Source organism: Dermacentor silvarum, chromosome 6 (genome assembly GCF_013339745.2).
Source record: "Dermacentor silvarum isolate Dsil-2018 chromosome 6, BIME_Dsil_1.4, whole genome shotgun sequence".
Classification (NCBI taxonomy): domain Eukaryota; kingdom Metazoa; phylum Arthropoda; class Arachnida; order Ixodida; family Ixodidae; genus Dermacentor; species Dermacentor silvarum.
This window is the reverse complement of record NC_051159.1, coordinates 151,122,034-151,149,178: the sequence shown is the minus strand read 5'-3', so window position 1 is coordinate 151,149,178 and position 27,145 is coordinate 151,122,034. Positions and strand designations below refer to the sequence as shown.

General features: G+C 43.7%; 2 protein-coding genes across 4 annotated transcripts in view; one reads left to right on the top strand and one right to left on the bottom strand.

The window, feature by feature from the left end:
- Positions 1-27,145, top strand: part of LOC119456229 (isatin hydrolase) — a 343,203-nt gene that overhangs the window by 89,710 nt on the left and 226,348 nt on the right. Inside the window, exon 1 of one of the 2 annotated variants that reach the window (XM_037717882.2) lies at positions 23,726-23,928. The exons of the other annotated variant lie outside the window; for it this stretch is intronic. Coding sequence (XP_037573810.1) covers positions 23,923-23,928 — 6 coding nt within the window. The 5' untranslated portion in view covers positions 23,726-23,922. Of the gene's footprint in view, positions 1-23,725; positions 23,929-27,145 lie in introns of those variants that run through there. 2 annotated transcript variants of the gene reach the window in all.
- Positions 3,247-23,293, bottom strand: LOC119456232 (high mobility group protein 20A). Of its 2 annotated transcripts, XM_049669611.1 has the most exons (9): positions 22,945-23,293; positions 22,760-22,809; positions 21,704-21,910; positions 18,031-18,148; positions 15,932-15,978; positions 10,864-10,977; positions 9,230-9,314; positions 5,836-6,051; positions 3,247-3,499 (listed from the first exon to the last, which is right to left on the bottom strand). In XM_049669611.1, exons 1-9 carry the CDS (start codon positions 23,012-23,014, stop codon positions 3,357-3,359), a joined length of 1,050 nt encoding a protein of 349 aa, XP_049525568.1. In that variant the 5' UTR covers positions 23,015-23,293; the 3' UTR covers positions 3,247-3,356. The 2 variants fall into 2 exon arrangements, with proteins under 2 accessions (XP_049525568.1, XP_037573808.1); XM_037717880.2 differs by lacking the exon at positions 10,864-10,977.

The following is a 27,145-nucleotide window of genomic DNA, read 5'->3' as shown; positions in this document are numbered from 1 at the left end:
AGTTGCACACACTACTTAAAATGCGTACACATGCCATATCTATGCTGTGCGGTGAAATATTCTGTACAATTCTGAATCTGTTGACGTAAAGGCAAATGACGGCTGCACGCTCGCACACAGCGGAAGACACAGCGGCCCACTGCACTTGCCGCAGGAAATGCGACCCTCTCGTATGAGGGAGCAGGGCGACGAAAGCTTCGAAAAAAAAAAAAAAATGCCTTAGGCGTTCTTGCGCGTATTTAAGTTTTCTAGCGCAAAGACGCAGCGAACAAGCTATTGCTATGGGTGTAGGTATAGCCCGATGAGGACGACGCCATCTACGCTTAACGGAAATTAACAATTAATGATGTCTTCTCCGATCGCACGGGTCGTTTCAATGATGCGTTTTAGAAGACTGGTCCATTCAGTGGCGCGATGAGAGGCCGTTGCTCCAAACGCCCACTGTACCTGTCGTACTTACTGTATTTACTGAGCTTACTTTACTTTTTACTTGATTTCTTCACAAGCACACGCACACGCGAAAGGGGGGGGGGGGGGGGGGGGGGGCGGTCCCATGTCTCTGATATACATGTATAGAGTCTGCTTAAACTACCGATATTTATTATCGATCACGTGACGTAGAGGAAAGCAGAAGCTTGCCCCCCTCCCGAAAAAAATTTCTGGCTACGCCCCTGATCATCATTATCATAAAAACTTTATAAGAGAGACTGAGGAGTTTGGAGCATGCAGACTCCTGGGCCCCCGCACAACCCCACTGCACTCAAGCGTTTATGTTCGTTCGGTCCATAACGCTGGCATCCCACGCGTTGCACTCTCGGCGGAAAGCGGGCGAGCTACTTTCCGACAGCAGCAAAGAGCTGAATTACCTTGGTGTGTATTCCCCGTCTCCGAGAGACGTCTCTGACGTCTGAAGGACACGCAAATTCTCTGAAGGACGCGATAGGCAGCAATCTCGCCTTGCATTGTAGCAAGTGCAGCGTCATGCAGATTTCGACAGGTGCCAGATTGTGCGAAAATACCGGGAGCAGATAAAGAATTTATTTGAAAGAAGGCAGAGACGCCGGCCTCTAGCCTCTCTGGAAATATATTTGAATCCTTTTTGATACGCAAAAAAAGGAGATTGTGCGTCAGCAAGCCGTCACTGCTTCTGCAAAAAAGAAGATATATAGTTAGTGTCTATTGTACTAGGCTTATTGCTAATAGTTCCCAACAACGTTCTTTTTTTTCTTTACATTTTTTTGCGAGGGTATAAACTACAAAGCAACAATCAATAAACTCATACGGTTGCTAGTCACGGAAATGTGTGTGTTGCTCTTTTCTGTGTATTTTGAATGAGCGCTAATCTTCCTGAGTTTGAACTATCCCTTGTCACCGCCTGCATCTTGCCCCATCCATCCTCCAGAACCGTAAAAAAAAAAAAAAAAAGATTGACGATGTCTCGGTCTAAAGTATAAAGTATAATTAGTATAAAGTTACTGGAGTGCTGGAAAGAGTGGCCTGCTGAATAAATGTACCCTTAGTATTCCTGTAGTGGTCCAACAATTGCAGTGCCAAATTAGGTGTCTTGTAAAGTCGAGACCACACTGAAGAATAATCCTGCCATTTATTTCATGCTGAGTGCTCTATATTTGACACCTGCCTGCACTGTGATGTATAATTGATTGCATGCACTGTACGTGAAAGGGGTACTGACATGATATCTTTGGCTATTCATTTTTCTGAGCTAAATGAGCCCTGGTAATCTTGCGAAACAACAGAATAGTTGATAATATTAATACTACAATTATAATATTAGTTTTAAAGTAAAATATCTTTGTATTTTGGTGTGATCCATGGACAGAGCATTTTGTTTTCTGTTAAGTTATAAAAATTTTTTAAATTGCAAAATTTCCTAAAACTTAAGTACCAAGTTTGTAACTCAGCAAGAACGATGTCATAATTCTGTAAACGATACATAATAATAGATCTAAATATAGCACAAATTTGGAAGACTTTTGCAAAACTCTAGTACGCATTGTAACAATTTGATGCAAGCTGTAAATTCAAGTACATTTATTCATTTGAGATGCTCTAACAGATGCCATTTAAAGAACCGCAATGTCTGTTTTTGGTGTGAAGAGTTATGAATTTGTAAACTTCATGCTTCTATTTTTTTAGCTTACTGATTGTTGCCAATTTTTGTGGAAATTCCAGGCCATAAATCACAATTTTGCTTCCTACAGTCACTAATATTTAACTTTCTCTCTCGAATTCAACAAATTTCATTCAAATCAGTCGAGCGGTTGTCTCATGAAAGTATTTTTGGGTTTTATATGTGCTTAAATACAGAAATTAGAGTTGGCCCCGAGTTAATGTTTCCTCTTAATGAAACCAAGACAGAACACTGACAGTAACATAGTCAAAGGGGGTTAGAAGACATTTCAGCTTCCGTACAGAATCTCTCTTCACTAACTCATTGTTCACCAACCATTTTAACACAACTCATTCCACGAAATAGAGCATGTCAACATACTTTTCCCAAAGTAGATGGTCAATTAATGAAAGAGTCAATAGCAGTAATAATAGAAGCAAAGGCACATATTTATTACCGATTTCAATTTCTACACTATAAAATTTTATATTAGCAAAAATTAGAGTAGCTAAAACTTCAGCAAGCACTGCTCCCTCACTCCCCCTTTGCATACTCTACTAATAAACCTAAACTTAACATTTATGTAAAAGCAATCGCCCGTGTTTATAGCAGAACTCAATTCAATAGAGCTGGAATGAAATGCCCAGCACCAAATGCATGAAAACAAGGTTTTATCTGCCGGAAGTCAACAAGTACTACTACTTTGTTATTATGACGGATCAATAGCAGATACAAAAGGGCTATTTCTCAAGCCAACATTTCAAAAAAGAGATTGCCTTCATCAGGGCAAGAAGATTTGTCTTCGTCACCACCCTGATGAAGACTAGAGCCGTTGTTTAAGCGTTAGTTCCAAAGACAGCCCTTGTTCCTCCGCTGTTGATCAAGTCCCCACCTTTCTGTGAACCGGTCTTGTTTACATCATTGTGATTGGCAACTTAACGAGAAAATGAGATGCGCACAGAGGTAGGCAATGAGAATGTATTTATTCTGTCAATTCGACATGGCATGCATGAACTATGTACACCATGTGGATGCTCCAAGTTCATTTGCATTGGCACGCTGCTAGTCTGTGTTCACCTTTATATCACAAACCATTCAAGTCATACATGAAAGTAGATGATGATGTATTTTATCAGCCAGTTCAGCAATCTAGTAAGAATGAAGCACTATGTACAGCACACGAATGCTTAAGTTCATTTAACAGTGGCATATTGTCAGCCTGTGTTCATCCTTGGTACTCCAAGCGATTAGCGATCTCACGAACAGAAGCAATTAGTGATTCATGCTCTTGTGGTCGATCCAAGATGATGCTGTGAAGCTTAGCCATATAGCTGTCTATGTTGTCCAATGTGGCTGTTTCATTTGTTCCTGCAAAAGTTGCCAAAAATATACATTTTCAAACACATTTGTTTTAGTTTTAGCACTACAATGCCTAATGCTCGAAATGCAGCACTCCAAACTGCCAGTCAGCAATAAAGCCACACCTTGAGAGTAAAAAGGAAGAAACTTCATCTGAACTCAATGCCTTAATCAGAAGAAAAGTGATCTGGTTAAGTGAACAACAACTGGTAGTGAGCATTGAAAAAATACGAAGAAAACCAAGGATCATGACAAAGAAAATTTGAAGAAAAAAAAAGATAGGTTGGAGAGCATATAGCAGGCATTACCAAGTCATGATCGGCCCCTTACTGCTATCCTTAGAAGAAAAGTGTACAATCATTGCATTCTACCAGTACTAACATATGGGGCAGAAACTTGAGAAATTATTGACTGCACAACAAGTTATGGAACGAAAAAGGTTAGGCATTAAGAGACAGGAAGACGGGGTGCGGATTAGAGAGCAAACAGGGTAGCCGATATTCTAGTTGACATTAAGAGGAAAATGTGCACCTGGGCAGGCCATGTAATACATAGGGCCGATAACTGGTGGTCTCTTAGAATTACAGAATGGGTGCCAAGGGAAAGGAAGCGCAGTCAAAGAAAGCAGAGAATTAGGCGGTGTGATGAAACTAGAAATTTTGCAGGCATAACTTGGAATCATCTAGTGCAAGATGGGGGTAATTAGTGATGGCCTTCATCCTGCAGTGGACATAAAAGTAGGCTGCTGCTGATGATGATCTAAAAAAAAAAAAAGTCAATTTTCTCATAATGACATGCTGGTATTGCAGTGACGCAAAGATACACTAGACAGTTATTGCGTCCATAACTTGTCGACTACAAAGATCAGAGCAAAGCGTTTCCCTGCTAAGTACCGGGCATTCTAAGGTCATATGTAGAAGAAGAACATCACACAGCAAATTATTTTGCCAAAGCAGGCACATTATTACCAAAGTACTGTAATGCTACAATAATATCCTGAGTCACTGACCCTCCCCAGCAGACATAATGCACCAAAAGACAAAAGGTGGTGACGTATCAATGTAAAAGCAGAAAAAGTTTATGGGCGGGGCAGAAGAATTGCCAAGAATGGTTAATAACTGAAACAGTCTGTAGACACTTGATGGTGATTTCTGCTTACTAAGTACTAGAAAACATGCGCGTTCGCAAAGAGACACGGATAAGTAAACTATGAAGTGCTGACCACGACCACTGTTAGCTGTAAAATGGCTAAGATGTGGCACTATGTGGTCTGTAACACTTCTGCACCGGCCCGCGACCTCTCGCTGCATTTCAATAAATTTTCTTTCACTGCAACAGCACTTAAGAGCTCAAATTTGGATTTGATGTGTCAGTCAGTATCTCTCTTTCCATTATGCTGTTGTCGCTGTGTCATCATACTATTGTTCTTGCCAAGCAGCCTCCTCTCGACTTCACACTCACCCTGTGGAAAGAACTTTGCTCACCAGCATCAACATGCAATCACCAATGAATAATTCTGACAGCTTTGCAGCACTGCCACTCTCTCCATAGACGTAATATATAAAGAGGATCAAAATTTCAGCCACATTACAGAACACTGTTCAATAATTTGGACTCCGCTTGCACAGCCACGTGATAATTCGGCCACTGAGTCAAGCAGAAAGAGTAATGGTTTTATTTTGAAGCGTTGCCAAAGTGTCCTCAAAATCAAAAGCAGGAGATGTGAAGGTACAAAAGCCTAATCAATGCACTAATCACTAACCGTGCCCAAACCCAAACCACTGGACCAGCCAAGCCATGCCACTAAGTTGTATTTGAAGCTTGTGCCTGCTGCGTGTGTTCTGTGACCCCAACGCTTGTTCCTTTGCACAATGACATGGTCTCAAGCAGCTTCCTAGGCAGGCGTTACAAACTTTTGCCAATTAGAATCAAGCAGCTTTAAATGGCACCAAATCAACCGTCTATGTCTGTGCTGACGAGGGTAGCAATGAAGTGCCAGACAATGGCTGTTGTGAAGAAACTTGCAATGAGTCAGCTATCAGTGCATAGTTGTAGACACTTGTTCAAGTAGTTAGGAGATAGAAATTTGGTGCGTGTGTTGACAGCACTTCCGTCTATCTGTAACAGCATGGTCAAAACACAAACTGACCAAGTTGCACATAAGTGTGCAGCAACGCACTGACAAGCTTATTCGGCCACTTTAGTAATCGTCACTCATTTCCTCGCAAATGCATTAGTTTGGATTCCTAATTATTCAGACCCTTAGGCTGTCCCTGCAGAGTCCAAATTATTGGTTGGAAACTACACCGAGTTCTTATTTTCTCCACTAATGCTGAGGGACTCACCAGGCAATGGCAGGCTCGAGAAACTTGCAGCAAGGTTTGTGCGCAAAGTGGCCAGATGCTGCTGCAGAGCAAGGTTGTTGTTCTTCTGTTGGACGGTCTCCACTTCAAGTTTTTCTATTGCTGCCTTCATGGTATCTATGTGCTTGCCGAGAATGGCATTCTGCTCCTCATACTCTGTATTGGACTTGCGCAGCTGTCGGAGCTCTGCCTCACATCCTGGAACATTAACATCGTTACAATGACAGCACTGTCAGGCAGCAGTTGCAGTACAGGCAATGATAATGTACACAGAAGCTTTTTAAACCCACAAAGCCCAAACACCATTCCACATCAAAGACAATTAAAACAGCGTGTTCACATTTATTTCTGGCCATGGAGATATGTTTATTAGTACAAGAAAAACAATGAAATGTTATTGCATAAACATTAATTAGTATGGTAATTACTTAATTTGTAATTTATTGTACTACCGACTGTACTATCACGACTGTAAACTTCCTCTAGCACATCAAAAACCCTAGTACGGGCTCTAGTTTAGGTCATTAGCACATAAATTTGAATTTTTAGGCATCAAATACAGCGTATCAAAAATGATACGTTGGGCTTTGTGGGGTTAAAACAAGCTGTTTATAGATTGCGCCTTGACTCACAGAGAGGGAAATTCAAAGGTGATGGTAGTGGTAGGCACTGTCGGCATTTGTCGTAGATCTCACAATACCGATGCGCGCCTTACTTTTTCTTCAAAACTGAGATTACACAGGTGAAAGTGTGATACCAAAGTATTACAGGACCCTAGCGATACCTTCCAATAAATATATTCCCAAAAAGTTTTGAATAGGACCTATTTATCAAATAGAGATATGACAAGTGCAGAATTTATGTCTCTCAGCTGGGGTGGCACCCATAGCAGTGCCCCGCCTATTGGTTCATTATTGCTTTTTCTTCTTTTTGCAGAGCCCTTATGGTAACCCTTAAGGTTGGCATCTGACAAAGGTGCCAGGGAGTGACAAAGTAATCATGACAGCAAGGGTGGGGACATGATAACAACTGCTGCGTCCCCATCTGCAAAAAAATTGGGGGGGTCTATGCATGCATGAGCTTTTGCTCGGGAGTAACCTAATGTCATGAACAATCGTACACAATCATGCCCAATGGCTGGCCTCTATATGCTGTCGTGCGCTGGTCTATGACATCATAGGTGGGACATAACAGAGGGGGCGGCCTTGAAAGACTCAGCTGAGAGTGAGCAATCTTTTATGAGAGATCTTTGGCTCCATGATGCATGCAGCGGAATAATATTTGGCTTGCATGTTCATGCCAGCATAGTATAGAAATCACATACTTTTTCTTGAAGTGTTTTAAAATATGTTGCATTGCAATGACACGCACGCACAAGCTAACTTAGCTGTTGCCACAACTTTCCAAAAAAATGCTATATAAATTACTGTTTTACGTTTTGTGCGGAATTTGATGTGAAAAATTTTGCATTCAGCACGCTTGCTGCTGTCCCTTGCTGTTCCCTGCTTCAGCTATTACATGGGGTGCCTTCAGTTATGTGCACGAGGGTAGCGCTACACTCATATCGAAGGAATGTAGGCGTCCCCTACAGCCGATTTATTGCGTTATAATGAACGCCATGTACCAGGGCCACCACTGCACTCCGCAGACACTCTGAGCCGCTCTCTGCACTAGTGCTAATGGAAATTACATTCTTATCAGGACTCTGCTGCTTCTAAACCGGATCGAACCAGCTTATCTTCAGTGCCACGATAACAGTTGGCGGTGCAAAACTTTATGGCCTACATAACTAAAAGAGAAAAGACCTGTACACAGTGTAGAAATTAAGCCTGTGTATTACCTTCACTTGAAGTGCCCTTGCTTACTATTTACTAGCAACGGTGCTGGCCACTGTGATGCTAACATAGTAAATTACTCACACACACACACCTGCATGGTGTGCGTCATATCATCAGAAATTATGGGTGTACAAATGTTCTAAATTCCGAATACAAATTAAATGGTCCCAGCTATATTCGATTCATACTCAATTCAAGAATTCAATATTTGAAGTTGTCAAATGTTCATTTATTTTTACAATATATAAGAGATAAAGACACAAACTGAAGTATGGAAAGAGACACATTGCAATAAGTGTTTTTATCCTTGGCGCAGATAACTTCTGCTCAACAATTTCCAGTCAATCAATAAGAATGGCTTACTTTTAGGCAGCCTATATGTGAATTTGTTCCAATTTATTATCTGGAGAGTCTCACCATGATTCCATTACTTTAAAACAATGTGAGGCAGCGGCGTACCCTGAAATTTTAGCTGTGCACATGTATCTAGTGACATGCTGTTACCTTGTTTCATTACTGTCATTGGCATGGTGCACCAGATAATTGAAACCAGTTGTTTATTATTAACAAGCATCTCAGTTGCCAGGACGTCTAATTGTGAATGATGTTACGTGCATGAGCCTGATCTTTTTTTTACCAAGTGGATTCTGCACAAACTTCATATTTCGTGTTGCTTTAGAAACAAATAATATTCTATATCCAATTCAATATTCAGAGGCCAGTTTCCTTGAATGTTCACATTCAATTTCATTTGGAAAATTTAATATTCGAACACACTTAGAACTTGTTGCCATCTCACAGCTACAACAATGACACTTGCTAGGCTGGCTCTGCGAAAGCAATTTTGTTTTTGTACCCGATTGTGCTGAGCGGGCAATTTCCAGAACAATTTTCATACAACAAAAAAGGTGCCAAATCAGTTCTGTGGAACGGTGCATACTCGAATAAGGTAAATACTGTAATTAGACGTTGTAGAGCTGCTGTTCTCACTTGAAGATCTCTCTAGGGCAACCGAAAATAGTAATTTCTGGCAGAAAATTTTAACACATCTTTAGCACTTTCACTGTCCCATCAAACAACAGACACTGCAGACATTTGGGTTACGGCTGGGGTAAACTTTAGGGTCAGGCGCGTTCATGCCAATCGGTCAAGTGAGGGCCAATTTCAGGACTGAAATAATAAAAATGTTTTGGCTCGTAGAAATGTATAGGCACCTTAGGTCTAGATCGAATTAACTAAAAAAATTTGCTAGAATCAAATTAATGAAACTCTACCGTAATACCACAGAAAATTATACAAAAATGCATCTTTTTCTTATTATAAGGTGAAAAGCCATCTGCTTTTTTATCATGTTAGGTAGGTAAAATGCTAGGTTTGCAATTCACTGTATCATTGGCCCATTTTTGCCACGCCGCCTTTATGAGTGCAGTGTTTAAAAGTAAACTTTACCATTTACCTTTAAATACTGCAGCAAAAATATGAATTAATGACTGAATCAGTAAGACCAACATCACAGGAGATTTTCAAATGATGCTGACCCTTGTTGTGATCAAGGAACTCCTCTGTGAAGATTGGAATGTCGAAGCCAGGTATCTCATCCTTCTTGCTGTCTTCACTTGGTGCCTGCAAAAGAAGAAAAAGAAAATGAAATAAGGTACAGTTGAAAATCTCTACTACGAAATGCCCAGTATAACGAAGGAGTGATTATGTCCCGGGTGAATTCCCATCTTTCATATGTATTGTGAACGGCTCTACAACAAATACCACTACAACGAATTTGCCTGTACAACACAGGAATTAAGGCGTCCCCTACAGCTGATTTATTGCGTTACAACGAACGCCATGTACCGGGGCCACCACTGCGCTCCGCAGACACTCTGAGCTGCAGGGGCGGTGCCAGAGGGGGGCATGGGGGGGCGGCAGCCCCCCCAGAATTTTTGCCTGCCCCCCAAGAGCGCCGAAAAGCTGACCCAAGGTAGGCGGTATGAGAAAAAATGTCACTTTTGATGTCTTGCAACTTGGAGGCAGATGCATGAGGGCAGTGCTGCTTACAAAGTACGGCCTTGTTTAAGCATAACAATTTATTATACGAAATTTCTGATCACAAGTAATTACCCTCTCGCTTGCGATAGAAGAGGCGCTTTAAATACAGCGCGAGCTGCCGCAATAAGATAAAAATGGTTCCAACGGTTCTAAATAGATTTAAAAATAGGCTGCATGGGCACAGTGGTTGCATGGTTTGTTCGCCATGGGCCGCTGTGTATTCATGCAGTCGCGCACACCACCACACCATTTTCAGCATTCCTCTTTCACCTTGCTTCTGCACTGTGGGTGCAACTACCTAAAGGGTGCTTTCGTTTCTTTTTGGCGGGTTTCAACGCTTGCCTGGCTGCAGACTTCTACGAGAGCCGGCTGTTCGATGGAGTGGATTTCTTTATGCTGCAGTTTGACAGACTTAGAATTGTGGGCAGCTGTAATAGCTTTCTCAAAAGAGAGGGAGTTCAGTGTCACGCTGCAGCCTTTTACAGAGTTTACTGACATGCAAGCCGACCACGGGCCTATCCCAAATTAAGTCGTCTTCGAGAGTTTCGTGGTTGCACCTTTCTGCCATCTTGAAAAGCTCGGTAACAAATGCATCGATGGCTTTCATGCGGCTCTTGCTTCCTAGAACTGAATCTCGCTCACTCGTACATGGCATTCATGCGGGGCAGAAAATGCTTCTCAAAAGCATTCACCCCGACGTCATAGACATCTGTTCGTCAGTCAGTTTCATGGCATTGAACATGTTCTCCGCTTCTTCACCCATGGAGTAGAGAAATATGTTGCTTTGCGTCGTCTCGTCCTGGCTTGTGAGACTGGATATGCGGCGATAACATTCCCACCTGCGATGCGATCGCATCCAACTTCAGGCTTGCGGAAATCAGGTTTTGTTGGTTGCTCTAAGGCAAGCGAGTTGAACGCCATTGTGGCGGGAGAGTCGTTCACGTGCGCTTTGTCTCTGTCATGAGCCTGGCAAGACACTGGTTTTGGTGTGCGGCTAAGCTCATCACTGTCCCCGTGGGCGTCTTGCTACATTGGCTATCCCGCCACTGCCTCCACGTAGTAGTCGGGTCGGGTAACGAGTAACAAACACTGTTTATTCTAATATCATTAGGCTGGCGGTCTGACTTGCCGGTTCAATGCTGTTGGCCCGTACGTGTCCACTTGTCTCCGGGAAGCCGGAGTAGAGTCTACTAGTAGCCGGGATCTTCTCGGCAGTCCGCTTGGCTTGCTTGCCGCATGGGCGCTGTGCTCGGTGGCCCCCACAACAATAAAGAATGGAATTTAACTATGTGACCACACACCTGTGTCCACGTAGAATTGTAGTGCTCTTGCTTATGGTCATTAAAGACATTTATAGCAGCTGACTTCAGACTTGCCCCCAAAATTATTTTACTCTTTGAGTGCTTAAGGCGCAAATACATGGCGCCCAGCAAGTGCTGCCACCTTGTGTGGATACAAGATTTTTTTTTTTTTGCTCTGTGCTCTCTTGGTTTCAATTTCAAGGCTTTTACCCCAGCAAATCAACAACCATTTGCGCATCTGAGTGGTGATTAGTTTTCTCTCGCAGGCTGGTTCCGTTTGTCGTGCTTGCAAGAACTGATGTTTATCTCGTTTCTAATCTCTTAAAGGGCTACCGCTAGATGCTCAGTCATTTATTGCTCCCTGAGATGCGATTACATCTTTTCACAGGTGGGCACTGGTATATACAAACGATGGTGTGATGCCTGCGTTTCTTTTCTTGAGACTCACGAAAAATGATTGCCCCTCATTGATGATGGGACGAAGGATTACTTCAAGTTTCTGACTCGTTTGGTTTTTCTGATGGGCGCACAACTATAGAGTTTCTTTGCGTGTGCTCACATACACAGTTCGATTGCACTATGGATGTGAACGTGGGCTGCTCTTTTGCAAATGAGTCAAGCGGCTACTCTTGGAATCACTGCTCAACTCACTTATAGAGTCACAACAGATATATGCATTCCGATGCGACTCAAGTGCCAAATCAAAATATATCTATTCCTGTATATCTACTTTCTTATTCTTATTATAAGTATTTATGCAAGTCCATCTCAGTGATGCAAATGGCCCATCTCATTTTGGAGCAGCCAAAAATGCATTTTGGAGCAGTAAAATGGACTTTCGGAGCAGGTTTATGAAAGTGATTGCAAACTATACTATATGGAGCTTTTACAGTGGGAAATGCATGTGAAAGTAGCAAGTGGTCACCTGGTTCATAAATTCAATCCAAACACAAAAAATCACCACCATCCTTTCATCGCAGTCCTTACTTTGGACTGCGACAAAGCGGTAGTGTCCTAAGATGTGCTTAAAAAAGCACAGAAGCACTTCAACGTGTAAGTACAGAATTCACATGCATTTTGAAAAGCTTCAGCGTGATCTTGTTCCTATAAATGTATCCTTTAAGATGGAGCACTCTTTTGAAAAAAAGTTACCGCGAGCGGCATGAAAATTTACTTAGTGTTTGCTGTGCTGTGATTTACTGATAACCATCTACTTGAAGTACTGCAATGGTCGACACTGCCGTAGCGGTTTACTTTCGCTCATTGCGCAGCTCTATGTGCATCGTGCACCGTTGCGAAGTGCAGATATACGCACGTGACCTTTGACTGTGCACATGTAATGCTGTCAGATTAGGCTGTGATCAGCGAATTCAGTTTGGAGCTTCCTCCCTACACACGAGCTTTTGCCATTCCATCCTGTAAGTGCAAAAACAAACTTTGCGAAAGCGTTCATGGTAGTTGCTGGCATGTCACCCGCGTACCGAATCTGGGCTTCTGGCCACCAGTCTAGCCCATGATCTTACGCCCAATCACCTAAGCGGTTTCATCATCATCATCAGCAGCAGCAGCAGCCTATATTTGTCCACTGCAGGATGAAGGCCTCTCCCTGCGATCTCCAATTACCCGTCTTGCGCTAGCGTATTCCAACTTGCGCCCGCGAATTTCCTAACTTCATCATCCCACCTGGTTTTCTGCCGTCCTCGACTGCGCTTTCCTTCTCTTGGTATCCATTCTGTAACCCTAATGGTCCACCGGTCATCCATCCTACGCATTACATGGCCTGCCCAGCTCCATTTCTTCCGCTTAATGTCAACTAGAACATCGGCTATCCCCGTTTGTTCTCTGATCCACACCGCTCTCTTCCTGTCTCTTAACGTTACTCCTAAGATTTTTCGTTCCATCGCTCTTTGTGCGGTCCTTGACTTGTTCACGAGCTTCTTTGTTAACCTCCAAGTTTCTGCCCCACATGTTAGCACCGGTAGAATGCAATGATTGTACACTTTTCTTTTTAACGACAGTGGTAAGCTCCCAGTCAGGATTTGGCAATGCCTGCCGTATGCACTCCAACCCAATTTTATTCTTCTGTAAATTTCTTTCTCATGATCAGGGTCCCCATGAGTAATTGACCTAGATAAACGCACTCCTTTACAGACTCTAGAGGCTGACTGGCGACCCTGAATTCTTGTTCCCGAACATTATCTTTGTCTTCTGCATATTCATCTTCAACCCAATTCTCGCACTTTCTCGATTAAGGTCCTCAATAATCTGCTGTAATTCGGCCCCACTGTTGCTGAATAGGACAATGTCATCTGCAAACCGAAGGTTGCTGACATATTCGCCGCTGATCCTCACTCTTAAGCCTTCCCAGTCTAAGAGCTTGAATACTTCCTCTAAGCAAGCAGTGAATAGCATTGGAGAGATTGTGTCTCCTTGCCAGACCCCTTTCTTGATAGGTAACTTTCTACTTTTCTTGTGGAGAACCAAGGTAGCTGTGGAATCCTTGTAGATATTTGCTAAGATATTCACGTATGCCTCCTGTACTCCTTGATTACACAATGCCTCTATGACTGCTGGTATCTGTACTGAATCAAATGCCTTTTCATAATCTATGAAAGCCATATAAAGAGGTTGATTGTACTCCGCAGATTTCTCGGTTTACTGGCCGGTTTACTGGCCCGAAAATATTGGAGGCCATCTCGCCACGACGACCTTCCCGCCACCGCATCAGCTGCCAGTGAATTTTTGTCAAGGCCGTACGATACCGCAAGGCTTAACCAGCGGCACTTCGTCAGTATCCAGCGGTTAAAGTTGCCGTTTGGTGCCGAGCCGACCAAAATCTTGGTAGTGACCACATGCCATTCTTTCCTCCATGAAATCGCCACGGCAAGAAAAGTGGGGGCAACAAATTGAATGGCAAAAAATTGTTCACAGTCACCATGTCCGCGCCAATGTACACGTCATGTTCGAATAATCGAGCAAGACACTATACAGCGTTCGAAACTTCGGTCACCATTTTACATTGGTCATACAGGAGTGCGGGGTCTGGCTCAGCGCCAGCACGATCACTCGCTGCCACCTGAAAAACGTGGTTGTCCCGTTGCCTAAGCAACCCGTACACCTCGGGGTGGAAGGTATCGAGTATAGACAGCAACCCACGGAAGAGACAGCAGTACGATCCCGTGACTCGGTCCACCGCAGAGCTAATGCAGCCGCTGGACCACGCAATGCTACTTTAAATGGTACAGTAAAACGGCGCTTCAGGGCATAGTTCCGTTTTTGAAAGTCCAGGCAACCCTTTCAGTGCAGAGTGGGCGCAGATTTCTCATCTACACAGTTGCAGCAGTTGCAATAACTTCAGGCCCCATGAACAGCCTTAATGAGCCCTTCATACTCCCGTCTTTAATTTATCGTACCTTGAACCCGACTTGTATGTAATGAATCACATGCAATTAATTACATTTAATCAATAGCACTTTTTGGTAACTTTGCAACTTAACTATTCCTTTGTGTACTCAGGAACGCTCACTGTAATGCAATTACTTTCTTCAGTAACCAGTTACATTTTTGACGAAACAAGCTATAAGAGGTGACACCGCTTTGAGCACTTGGATTTGGAGGGATGAAAACATGTACGTGGGTTAGCTCTTTGCCATATCGCGGCCGCGGCGGCAGCATTTCGATAGAGGCGAAATGCAAAAACGCCCGTGTGCTTGCGTTGTAGTGCACGGTAAAGAACAGCAGGTGGTCTAAATTAATCCGGAGCCCTCCGCTACAGCGTGCCTCATAATCGGAACTGGTTTTGGCACGTAACACCCAAGAAGAAGAACAAGAACCTCTTTGCCACAACCAGTGTCCAGCAGCTACACCTTCATCACCTCAACAGGGCAGGATTGCATATTTGCACACCTTCTTGGAAGTCCGACCTATGTGCTTTCCTCTTTAAACAACCTTCTCTCTCTCCTAGAAGTGCTTTTAAGCGGCCTTCATAGGCTGCAAGCGCTGCTTCTCAATTCTTTTTCACTTAGAGCAGTCACACTTCTCTGATATAGACAGAATTTTTTCGCCATTAAATGAACATGTTTCTGTTTCATATATACATGATTCATATACACCTATTTTTGCAACTGCAAGACACGAAAAGTATTGTTAGTGCTGAATAATATGCAGCCTTATATTAAATTGCATTGAAGATTTGCCCACGTTTTTAAGGAATGTGAATGTTTTGCCCATGTCTGTTACAATTAGTCATTTAAGTCTAAGTGGCTAACGAGTAAAGGCCACCGGGAGGAGGCCAACAAATTCAAACAGTGCTTACAGATAGCGATGCCCACATGGGACGTTGATCCAGATTTTTCAATGTTTCTATGGCCCTATCAGGAACCCTTTTTTGTAGCCCCAGTAACAATGAAGCGTTGGCTTTATACACAACCCAGGTCCGAGCATCGTGGCACTAAATAACCACAATCTTATGCGCAATGCGTTGTATGTTACAATACAGCCCTTCTCTCCAGCCTGCACATTGAGCTAGTTTTCAGTGCTACTGCAGATGTCTCCACAAAAAACGAGACAAGATTATCACAGAAAATGTTTAAAAGCAAGTCTTAGTGCAGATAAACAATGTGTGAAGGGCTGCAGAGGACGTATTGAAGGAGCCAGGCCACCTTATTATACTTTGTGCAATGTTAATTAAATAGGGAGGAAAGTAACATTAAGTTAATTGATTACTTTTTAGTAATTGCTCTATTATTTTTGTAGGGAGTAATTTGTAACCATAATCCATTACATTTTTTACAGAAGTAATTGTCATTGTCATCAGTTACTTATGTTCCGTAACCTATACAAGTCTGCCTGAAACCCAACAGGAAGCGTGCAAATGTTAGCAGAATCAGCACTCACATCAGCCGTTGTGCCATTTGTAGTTGCTGCTGCACTGACATCACCACCTGAACATGAAGCAAACATTTTATTAGAAAGCGAGGGTTCTCTTGCGGTGATCGCGTGACAAGTAGTACATGCTCATGCTGTAACGTGACCACAGCTACTTTTACAATAACAAAAATGAATAAATTAACATAAGCTGGACTTCTGTGTTCGCAAATATGGGCATGTAAAATAAAATTTGTTCTTTTTTGTTCATTTTTTCACTGCATAAGTCTCGCTGGAAATCCCCTGAAAAATGAAAAAAAAAATATTTCGCAGACACTCACGATTGCTAACGTGTGGGAATGCGAGAACATTTAAAGTCCCTTTGGTGAAATGTTTTTTTTTTTTTTTTTTTTACCGTGCATTCCTTCTTTGCACAAGCTCTCGCTTGCGTTCTAACTGCGCCTCGGTAAGATCAAATAAAAATGCACCAAGCATCTTGCGAGGTGTTCAAAACTCGAAGGACCGCTCAGCGGCGTTCAATTGGACATTAATACTTTTTATTTCATACACTCATTTTTAACAGCGGTTAACAGGTTGGCCAGTATAGCGTAGACCAGAAACTGCGCCTGGCGATGACGTCACCGCACGTTGCCTAGCAACCACTTGGCACAGCTGTGCCCCGCTTCGTTGCTGCTCCGCACCGCCACGCCGAGCTGCTACAACCGCGCACGTGCTCCATCTAGCCATCATGTCACTTCGTGTCGCCTAGCAACCACATGTGCCTCACTTCGCCTAGACATGTCAACACTTTGCCAGGCCACGTCTTAAAGCGCGTCGTGTGGCCAAACAAGAATCTGCGCATGGGCAGCGGCGAGCCGATCCGGAATACCATGCTGAAGCTGCAGCCGAGAAGAGGCGTCGTCAAGTCGAAGATCCCGAGTTTCGAGAACGAGAACGTGAGAGTCTGCGTTTGAGTATCCACCGTCGTCGGGATAGCGACCCTGGCTGTAGCTTGGTCGATCACAAGCTCTGCTGCTTGCTCCAGCCTTGCACCACTAGGGCAAGCTGCGCTCATTTTTTTTTACACTCATGACATGGCGTCACCTCCTACCCATTGGCTGTGTCGTCATGCGCCTAACTAAGCATGCACTAGGCCACACGTTTAGTCCGCCAGATGGCTGCAACATGACATGCAAAATGACACACGCACTAGGCACATCTTTAGTGAACGAAAACCGTGGAGCCCCGCCATGGAGGAGAAGCGGGCTCGTCTTGCACCTCAGAGGCCCAGGTTCGATTCTCACCCAGACCGCAATTTACCTAATTTTCTCTTCAAAGGTATTAATTTGCTTTGTTTCCAGGGACCTCACTGAGAAATTGGACGTCAATCCAAGTATCTTTTTGTGTGTTTTTACTGTTTGCCGTCGGCCATTTTTGGTACCATCATTCGGTCACGCTGCCGACTACAAGGCCAGATGTTCGCGTAATGGGGTATATAATGTTTTCGCATTAAAAACATGGGAATGCAAATGAACTCATTCTCAATGTCTTAAAGCCAGCATTAAAGTTTCCATGTCACACTGAAGGGTATTGGAAAATCAAAATAGTTTTGTGGGCAGCACCATAAGTAACATTCCCTTAAGTAAAGCTGTAATGATTTGTCGCCAAGCGAAATGTACCAAAACACCTTAAGCCACTTCCATACTAAAGAGACCAGTGAAAGTATGACAACTAAACACTATACACACTGTTACAGTGAAGAGTTCAAGTAAACGTTAAAGGCACAGCAACAAAGGCTTTCTTAGTTATGCATTTTTCTCGACCTCGTGGACATTAGGAACTGCAACAATGACGAACTCGTTCATTAGTGATTATTACGTCATTTCTGACCACAGCCAACCTATATGATGTGCTAGAAAAACAAGATCATCTTCATATTTATTGCCCTTTTCTTAGAAAACACCCAGAAGAAACGTGTAACAGGCAATCCACATCTCATTCAGCAAATCAGTCCTTTCTCATTTTCAGTCGACTTTGCCCCTGTCGTCAAAAAACTTAAAAACATCGTAAAGAATGCTGTAAACATCCATACTACATGAATTATTGGAGATCAAAATGTTCGTAAATACCTTTGGCTTTCTTTTCATGCTGCTTCTTTGTGAACGTTTTGTAGGCTTCCGTCTGCTGGTACTGCTCCATTTCCTTTGAGTAGCGCTCCCTGTCTTTCTCAGCCTCATCCAAATATTTCTGCACAAAGTGAACACAATTGCTCACATTTCCGAGTCCAAATTTCGATCCCAGTTCAGCCAAAACACATTTACAAAAGCCTCGTTCACCATTGTCTCATGGAAATGAATTTTGCTTCTGGCTGACTTTACGCCTGTGTAAATGAGAAGTCACTTTTTCTGGGCCAAGACATTCCTGAAACGCTCTAAACCGAACAATGAGATAATGGCAGGTTCAGGTTGGCAAGGAGGTGCCCTCAAGTCTGCATCTATCAAACAAAACAATCGCAAGAGTATTACAGAGTCATGCAACAATTGGCAAATGTTGAACACCTCTTGTGCATCATGTGTATATCGTTGGGTTTCTTTTTTTGTAAAGCTGTACGCTAATTTACTAAAGGTGCACTCCGCAGGTGGTCTCACAGTGTTGCTTAACTTCCTGTAGCTGAACGGCGATCACCTAGTATTGGACCATCAACGCAATGTGTGAAAGCACCATGCATGTAGATATGACAACAGAGTATGCTGAGTTTTCTAAGTATCACATAAAAAAGTTGTCGCAGTTTCACCTGAAAGGCGAAGCATCAATTGCGATAGCAAACTTGTAGAGAGCTATACGGAGTAATGATATTAGCTTTATCAGCTGTATAAACTTGGACATGCAGCAGCACCGGCAACACGCAGAACTGTTGTCGACGCCATCGGCGTTTTGCCCGCGTTCGCTCAAAATGCGTGCGGCGTTGGTGACTGTTGCCGGAGCCTCTGATATAAATAGGCACAGCGTGCCGCAGCTAAACGTCGCCTCCCTTCCCTCCCCCTCACCCACGGCCTCTCGCTCGTCGGAAGAAGGCGCGTTTGCTCTACATACATGGTGATTGTGAAGGAGAACAGAGACGCCTACTTCTGCAGCCCTTAAGCGAGCACGGCGCAGAACGCGCATTTGTTCTCCGCCGTGCGTTCACTCCCCGTGAAAGACGCGCCCCTCGCGCCCTTTCACTCGCACATACAGCGTTCGGCGCGCGGCGACGATTTCTTCTCCAAATGACGTCATACGGAACCTCACGGCGACGGCGACGGCGACGCCGACGGCAGAAATCTGCTTTTGAGTGTCCATATAATTGCTATCGCAATAATTGGCTTACTATGCATGCAGTATGCTAGGCGTGCCTGCACGCTGGTTGTTGTGGGAAAAGATTGGCGCATGAGAACATTTCTGGTGCTGTACACATACATCTATAAGTGCACTAGAGCCCTGTTTGAATCACATGTGTGAGCGTAGTCACCCTTGCACCAGTGTGTGAAGGAAGCAGCAAGGAAATGTTGACTGATGCTGCTGTCTTTGCTCTAGAAGCAAGGCAGAAAGTGTTGGACACAATACCAATATATGACGCAGCAGAAGAGGACGGTGATCCAAATCAAAAATCAAATTATGTGTTTCCAATGCTATCAGCATTCCAAACCAACACTAGATAATTTTAGCATTTTGCTACTGCCCTACTCTTACTGCTACCACTCCTGCCAGCTATGCACATTCTAGCTAAGCCTCATATGCATGGTTAAGCTAGCACACACAAAATTGTCAAGTTGGGGGTGAGAACAGCAAGCTAAAATTTTCTGATGATGTCAGTACAGTGGCAGTTTTCAACGTAACCACAAAACTTGTTGGAAGTACCAATGGGAAAGTCGAAAGTCCCGATAAAATAGGCCCTGAGCCAATGTGAAGTTGGACTTCATATGCCATCTACTTCCCAAGACTTGTAGCCTCTGATGAAGCCAACGACAATGGATGTTTTTTCAACATTTTCCTTCCACTGTGAAGTTTTGAAATAATTCATAAATAACAAAATTCATGAGAAGGCCATGTCGCTGGAGGGACATGCACTGAAAAATGTGGTCCCGTGAATTGTTAACAGAATAATTTCTTAACACTGTATGGCATTACTGAAAACGCAAAAATGAGACCTCTAGAAACCTATAAATTGCTGGCTAAATTGTTTGTGGACTATAATATAGTCAAGGTGCTGCTAAAGACCGCACATGCAAGACATACTGACATATTTTCCATCCACAATAACTTTACTGCTCTAGCGAAGTGTTAGGGCACACTTTAGTCTAACTAGCCTGCCAGTTTTAATAATTTATTCCCACTGCCTGTCAACCTTCCTAAAATTGGTGTCCAACAGATTCCATTCAAAGCAAATAGTTATCTCCATTTTAATTATTTTAATATGAGATCAAAAAACGAGTTGCAGATGCAGCAGTTTCAGTGAAAAATGCAAGTCCCAATTATATTTCATGCAAACTACATCCAACTAGCCCAGCTTTCGACTCTTGGGCAGGCATGTGCCAGGCAGGTGAATAGACAAATGCTGTTTGGAAGCTGGCAATGCTGCTTGCAATCAGACGCCGAGGTATGAGCAGACTTTTCGAAAAGACAGGCTCATGTCACTGTCGGAACTCATGTGCTCGAGCTCCTGGCAATTTCCAAATTTAGGTACTTACCCATGCAAAGAAATACAGATTAAATACAATTTGAGCACACAGATTCCAAGTGGGTTTCATATAAGAAGAGTTTACTTGCTAGTTTTACCAAACAAGACTTTTCTCTTGATCCCATTAGGTACAGTGTGGTTCGCTGGTAAGGTGAACGTGTAAGCATGGGGCCTCAGCAAATTTCACCCAGCAGGGAGTGTGCAAGGCCCAGCTTTGCAAGACGTGAATAGCAATCAGATCAAATCAAATTATTGGGTTTAAAGGACACTAAAAGGAAAAGCAATATGATCTGTATTAGTAAATTGATCTTCTAAAATCCCCAAAACCCACTCTTACTGTGAGAAGATGTTTGGTGAGCCAGAAAAGACGTCAGAATGAAAGATGGGTGGTGCCACGGCCTTGAAATTTCTACACGAGCTCACTGCGACATCATAGATTTTGACAGCACCTGCTCGGGCCTAGTAAATATATTTAGCAGTGAAGATTGACTACATTGCATTTTAAAGAAGTCAAACAGTGAATTTAGCAAGTTTCAAGAACTTTAACTCAGGCATAAGGTCCGAAATACAGAAATATACTTCGAAATATGCAACATCATACTGACATATGGTGCTGGGGTTTACAAAAAAAATTTTTAATTATACTTTGGCCTTTGTTTTCTCTTCCGATAATAAACCTCTTACTGTGAAATTTATACAATTCGAATTTTCAAATACTTTATTACTGGGTATAAGAGGTGTCATAGTGGGGGCTCCAGATTGATTTTAACCACCTAGGGTTCTTTAACATGCGCTCAAATCTAAATATACAAGTGTTTTTGTATTCAGCTATAATCACAATGCGACCACCATGGCCAGGAATCGAACCTGTGACCTTGCACACAGCAGCAGAAGCTGGCTCCTCTGCATGCACCTGTGCAGCACATGGGCACTGCTTTCAATGGCACCCGTAGTTGAAGCACCCACAAAGTGCAAGCAGCCGATGTGTGTGTTCTCTTGACAGTGTACCGTACTTGCCATTTCTCATAATTTTTTACATTACTTGAGCTAGATTACAGTACATTCTGTGACAAGTGCCGCCTTACCTGTTTTTCCTGGGGACTAAGCTTGCTCCACTCAATGGCCAGGATCTTTGTGACATCTGGAAAGCTGGCCGTAGGGTTCGCAGTTCGGACACCCTCCCGCCGATCATTCAGGAAGCGGACATAGCCTGTGAGTGGTCGTTCCGGAGCATTGACATCACGAGCCCTCTTCCTCCGTTTGCCTTTAGTCCACTTAGCCTTCTTCTTTGGCTGAAAGACAATACTACCACAGTTATTCCTGGCTAATAGTCTCTGCTGCAAGTGTCCCCCAAGAGTGCTTCCTAATTTTCTGTCAAGGTAATTCTAGCAATTCTAACCAAATCTGTTGCAGCGCTCAGCACTTGTTTCACTTCCACCATTAGTGACCGACTAGTAAATGGTCAGCAACAGTTATATGTCCTTTTAAATGCGCGAACAGACGAGGCGATGCACAAGATGCCACAGAAGACTGTGGAAGTATTAAGAAAGCACAGGAAAATTCAATCAAGCTTGTGAGATTGTAAGTTCACAACAAAGCACGGAAATGTAATATTTGACCAGGGTGTTCGCGACACCATGACTTAAATGCGCGAGCGATTATTCAGCACGTGAATATGTTAAAAGGAAGGGGGCGTCGCACACGAAAGATTCCACTGAGATTCCTTCATGGCCTCTTTACGGGCGCCAGCATTATAGCTGCCAAGCAAATCGCATGCAGTTACTCGTAACTGCATACGACTTGAGAAGTTTCCTAGACGTTTTGAATACAAGCGGCGAAGTTGACGTAGCTGATGCTGTTCACATGAGCATCGAAGTATCTATTACCTACATGATACACAGAAACTACAGAGCCGATTGGGATTGTATTTCTCGATCGCGATTGGCCCCTTTGCGTAATCTGAAAGAGAGAGCCAAAAGTTATTGAAAAATTCAATACAGATAGTCTCGATTGTGATCGAAGGTGCCCCGTGTGATTGGGATATACATCGTTCCGACATCCGACATCAATATGGACACTAAGGGAAATCTGAACCGAGTTAACAGCTTCGTCTAGCCCCAGCTAACTAGCTTTTCACTTACATCGCTCGGTTCTGCAGCGTCCGTCACTGAGGCAGGACCGTTATCGTTACCTGCAGAAAAATGGGAAAAAAAGAAAGTCAAAGAGACAACGGAGAACAACACGCACTTTCAGGAAAAATTGTGGTTCTTATTTTTCGTTAAGAGAGCAGCACCAGCTGCAACACAAGCGAAAGCGATGACGCTACCTGAACATCCCACGACCGCTGGCTCTTCACTCGCTGCTTCTACCTCAGCCGATTTTTCCATCTCGCTCATAGGATTCCAAAATACGTAAATGCGAAACCAGCGTGTTTGGGTGTAGGCGAAACGCTAAGAACGTTTGATAAGTTATTTACTCTTGAGCTTCGCGCTGCGGTTAAGCACAAAATTTACCATCTAATGTGCAGCGAACAGTCAGCAACGTAATCTAGTTACTTCAAAGTAAGTGTACGCTTCGAGAACTACCAGGAGACTGCCAGTTCAACAGCACAAATTCAAAGCGACCCAAACAATGCAGCTTCTTTGCTGTGCCGCAAGACCTGGCGTCTTGTCTTGGCTTGGATGGGCTTAGCTCAAGGTCTTTGATGTAAAAGGGTTGCTAATCATTGTGTGTAACAACAGTTCTTTTTTTTTATTACTAATTACCTTAAGTCGTGTGGTGTCGCACTAAGTTAATTATAGCTAGTTACGTGTCATGTGATCTTGTGCTGACGACACTATGCACATTACTGCGCGCCGTCTGTTTCCCGGCATTTCCCTAGTTTCTTCCCTAGTTGCATGAGTGACAGCTGTTTCTACAAGAAGCCCGGCCTGTAGTTTTCATTTTCATTTAAATGCGCCCTTTATCATTACCGTGAGTAGGTGTCTTAAACCACTGTTTCATTGTTTCATAGACCTTGCGCACCCCTGTATTTGCTGCTGATTTTTATGAACAAATATGCGACTACGAAGCCGCGTCTCTTTCAAGTTGCTGGGTCGCTCGTTCACGTTGCTGACGTTGCTGACGCGACTGCGTGCGTGTCGCTGGTTCCCGTGTAGGGTTTGCCGGCGGTATCAGCGACAAACAGTGATGTGAGGCAAAATATCGTAGACTGGAATGCACAGTTAGACACGTTGATGTGCTCTAGACGTACTACAACCGCTCAAGCACAAGTTGTTCACTATTTCGGCATTTGCGCTTTGACATGATGGTGAGTTATGCTAATCGCACTGCGCTTTATTGACCGCTGTATCAAAACAATATGTGCAGTTATAGTAGAGGCTAGTTATAGCACTGTCAAGCATTCTCTTAGTGTTTTCTTTTTTTTCTTCTACATTGACACGTGTTGATTTCATGATGTAAGCTATTTTGCATACGCGTGAACGCTGTAGTTGGAAGCGTTTTTGGCGCGAAGATGCAGGAGCATTTAAACCGAGAGATGGGACCCTGCATCTATCGCTTGCGCATGTAACAATGACTGTACCGGAAAGCAAAAGTTGAAGCCAGTTATTGTGCAGGACTCTGTATGAAAATTTCGGAGGGGCTCGGACTCCGAATTAAACACCTTCCCTGCCTACGCGCCATTGGCTGTTAGCATATCGGCGTTGGCTTTTGGGCTCAGGTAAATATTACGAACACAACTGCAAAATGACTGTGCTTGAGTAGATGTACCAGCGAATGAGGCTTGCCTTGATCGAGGTAAACTTAGTGAACACCGTGAAACAGCAAACCATTTCTATCGACTCCAGCGTCTTTTTGTCTCCATACGTTGGCGATAACACAAGATGTCGACACCACGGCAAATAAGCACGTACACTTATGGTATATATACACACCGTGTGATCTTTAAAAAAAAAAAAAAAAAGAAAGGTTTAACCGCTGCGATGATGCTTTTTTCACTGTCCGTTCATTCAGCATGACGGACACGAGGGGATAGAGTAGCTGACGCTGCCTATTCATTAACTAAAATTAGTTAACTGCCATGAGAGAGAGGAAAGGCAGGGAGGTAACCAGAAGCAAACATCCGGTTTGCTATACCCTGCACGTGGGTTGGGGAAGAAACGGTGTTAGAAAGAAGGGAGGAGGGGGGAAAAATACTTAAGGCGTTCACCGAGTCCTGTAGATCTGAAAAAGCGCAACAATGTTTTTACAGTCTTCTGTTAAGATAGAGAGTCATGACTGCGTTGGAGGATCGTCTCTTCCGACAGAGGTCGGTCGTCGAACTTTTTGAGTAAAGTCTTTATTCTTGAGCACGGCAGTAAGTAAACGTCTCTGCGCACAATACTGTGGAAGCTGGCACAAAGCCAACGTTACAATGGTACTATTGGAGGTGGAGGCCGCAGGAAGTAAAAGTAATTTACACGCTTTTAAAAACGAAAATCCACATTATCCCGCTTAGACACCGAAACCGGACGCACGAAAAGAGCGTCGGGTGAACTGCCCACGTGATGCTCCCCGCCTAGATTCCCTTCTTTACGTCAGATGGTTGACCGCTTGTGCGCGCTGCTTATCATTTCATATCCCAAAGGTCACGTCTCGGTGACTTACCGTCGCTTGCAGTGCATGGCGCGCGACGACGGATTGGACGCCTGAGCATGCCAACGCAGCAAGCTTCTCTAACGTCATGGACTCATGACAAGGTCGAGAATAACATGGGCAGTGCTTCCAGCGCTGTTTGCGGGTCCCGTTATCGATACCTCAGATTTAGGGGCATAGCCAGGAGCGGGGCGCACACTGTACATGTCCCTCTCCCTCCCTTCTCCTTTTTTTTTTCTTTCTTCTTTTTTTCCTTTTTTTAACGTCCGCGCATCAGAAGGATTCCGCCTCCCTACCAACCCCTTCCCCATACTACCCCCTGTCGGTTTCCGGACGAGTGCCGTCTGATTGCCGTCAAACGCACCCTGCAGCACTTTCTCTTTAGTAGCGTGGTTTATTAAACGTTTGTTATTAAAAAGGATCTGCTTACGATCTTTGTCCAATAAAATGTTTTCGAGTGAGCCTTGTATGAGCGCTCGTCTCGACCATCAAATGCTGTTGCTGTAGCCAAGCCCTCGCGGCCTTCTCCTCCTTGTCGTTGTTCCACGGTCAGACATGGATCGTCCGCGCGGACACCGTGACTCCATTCCGACCGTAGTCGTTCGAACTGCGCTGGAATCTGTACCTCCATGCACACGTGGAACGATGACCGCCTGTCGCCGAGCCGTGATTTCGTACACAGTAATAGTGAAACGTTTTCAACCTTAACCCTTTATTGACGAGTGTTGCCTACACGCAGCATACCAGAAAAAAAAAAAAAATTCTTGCCAAGTTTCGGTATTGAGTACAAAGTCCCTGGCTAAATATTTTGGGCCAACACTGAATGACAGGCACCAAGCGTCATTTGTTGGTTTAGAGCAGGAACACAGGACGAGGAATAAGTTTGGCACGCGACTTGCTTTTGAAAGCACGGTCGGAGGAGACAGACCGATGCAAGATCCCCGGTTCAAGTAGTGTCACACACGTGACGTAAAACGAATTAAATGTACACCTGCGGTTCACATTATGACGAGAGCGGTCTGAAGAAATTCCAAACGAAGCCATACGTGGCTTGGGGTGAAGCCCACTTCCAGTTATATGCTTGCCGTCACTCCCCCCCCCATAGCTGAAAAAGTTTTCACAAAAGAATTTTTTTGTTCTTTGTTTATGCTTAATATCGATATGTGTTGCACATTTAGATATGAAATTTTAAGAAATTTTAGTCTTCTATGTCTCGTCAATAAAAGGTTAAAGAGAGAGAGAGACGAGAAGGGAAAGGTAGGGAGGTTAACCAAGGACGTGCCCGGTTGGCTACCCTACAGAGAGAGAGAGAGAAAGGAAAGACAAGGAGGTTAGCCAGTGTAAATACCGGCTTGCTACCCTGTACTGGGGAAAGGGGTAAAGGGAATAAATGGTGATAGAAGAAACAAAAAACAAAACAAAAAAAATTTGAAGTAAGAAAATTCGCGCAATAACGCGACCCTACGCGCTACAACGTTCAAAGCCGGTCGCACAATTCACTAGCCCTTAAGAACTTCAGCAGAGCCCTTAAGGCCTTGAGTGCCGAAGCCCGTCTAGACCAGTGTCCTAAAACTTTTTCCTCTGTGAGGGGGCGATTGTCCAGTTTTTCAAGCGCAGTCGCGAGCACTTTTCTAGCCACATTGTAGCGGGGGCAGTCACAGAGGAGATGCTTGATTGTCTCCTCGCAGCCACAGTAAAAGAACATTAAAGATACATTAAATAAAAAAACACTTCGTCAGTTTAGATAAAGCATTCTTGAAGCCATGGTGCTTGAAGTATTTTACTTTCATTTATTTCGCGGTAATAGGTTGATTTTTGAGGAGAAAATTACGATCAAAAGTTACATATTTGAATTTCGAGCCTAAACCACCGGGCCGTGATACGTCAGTGTG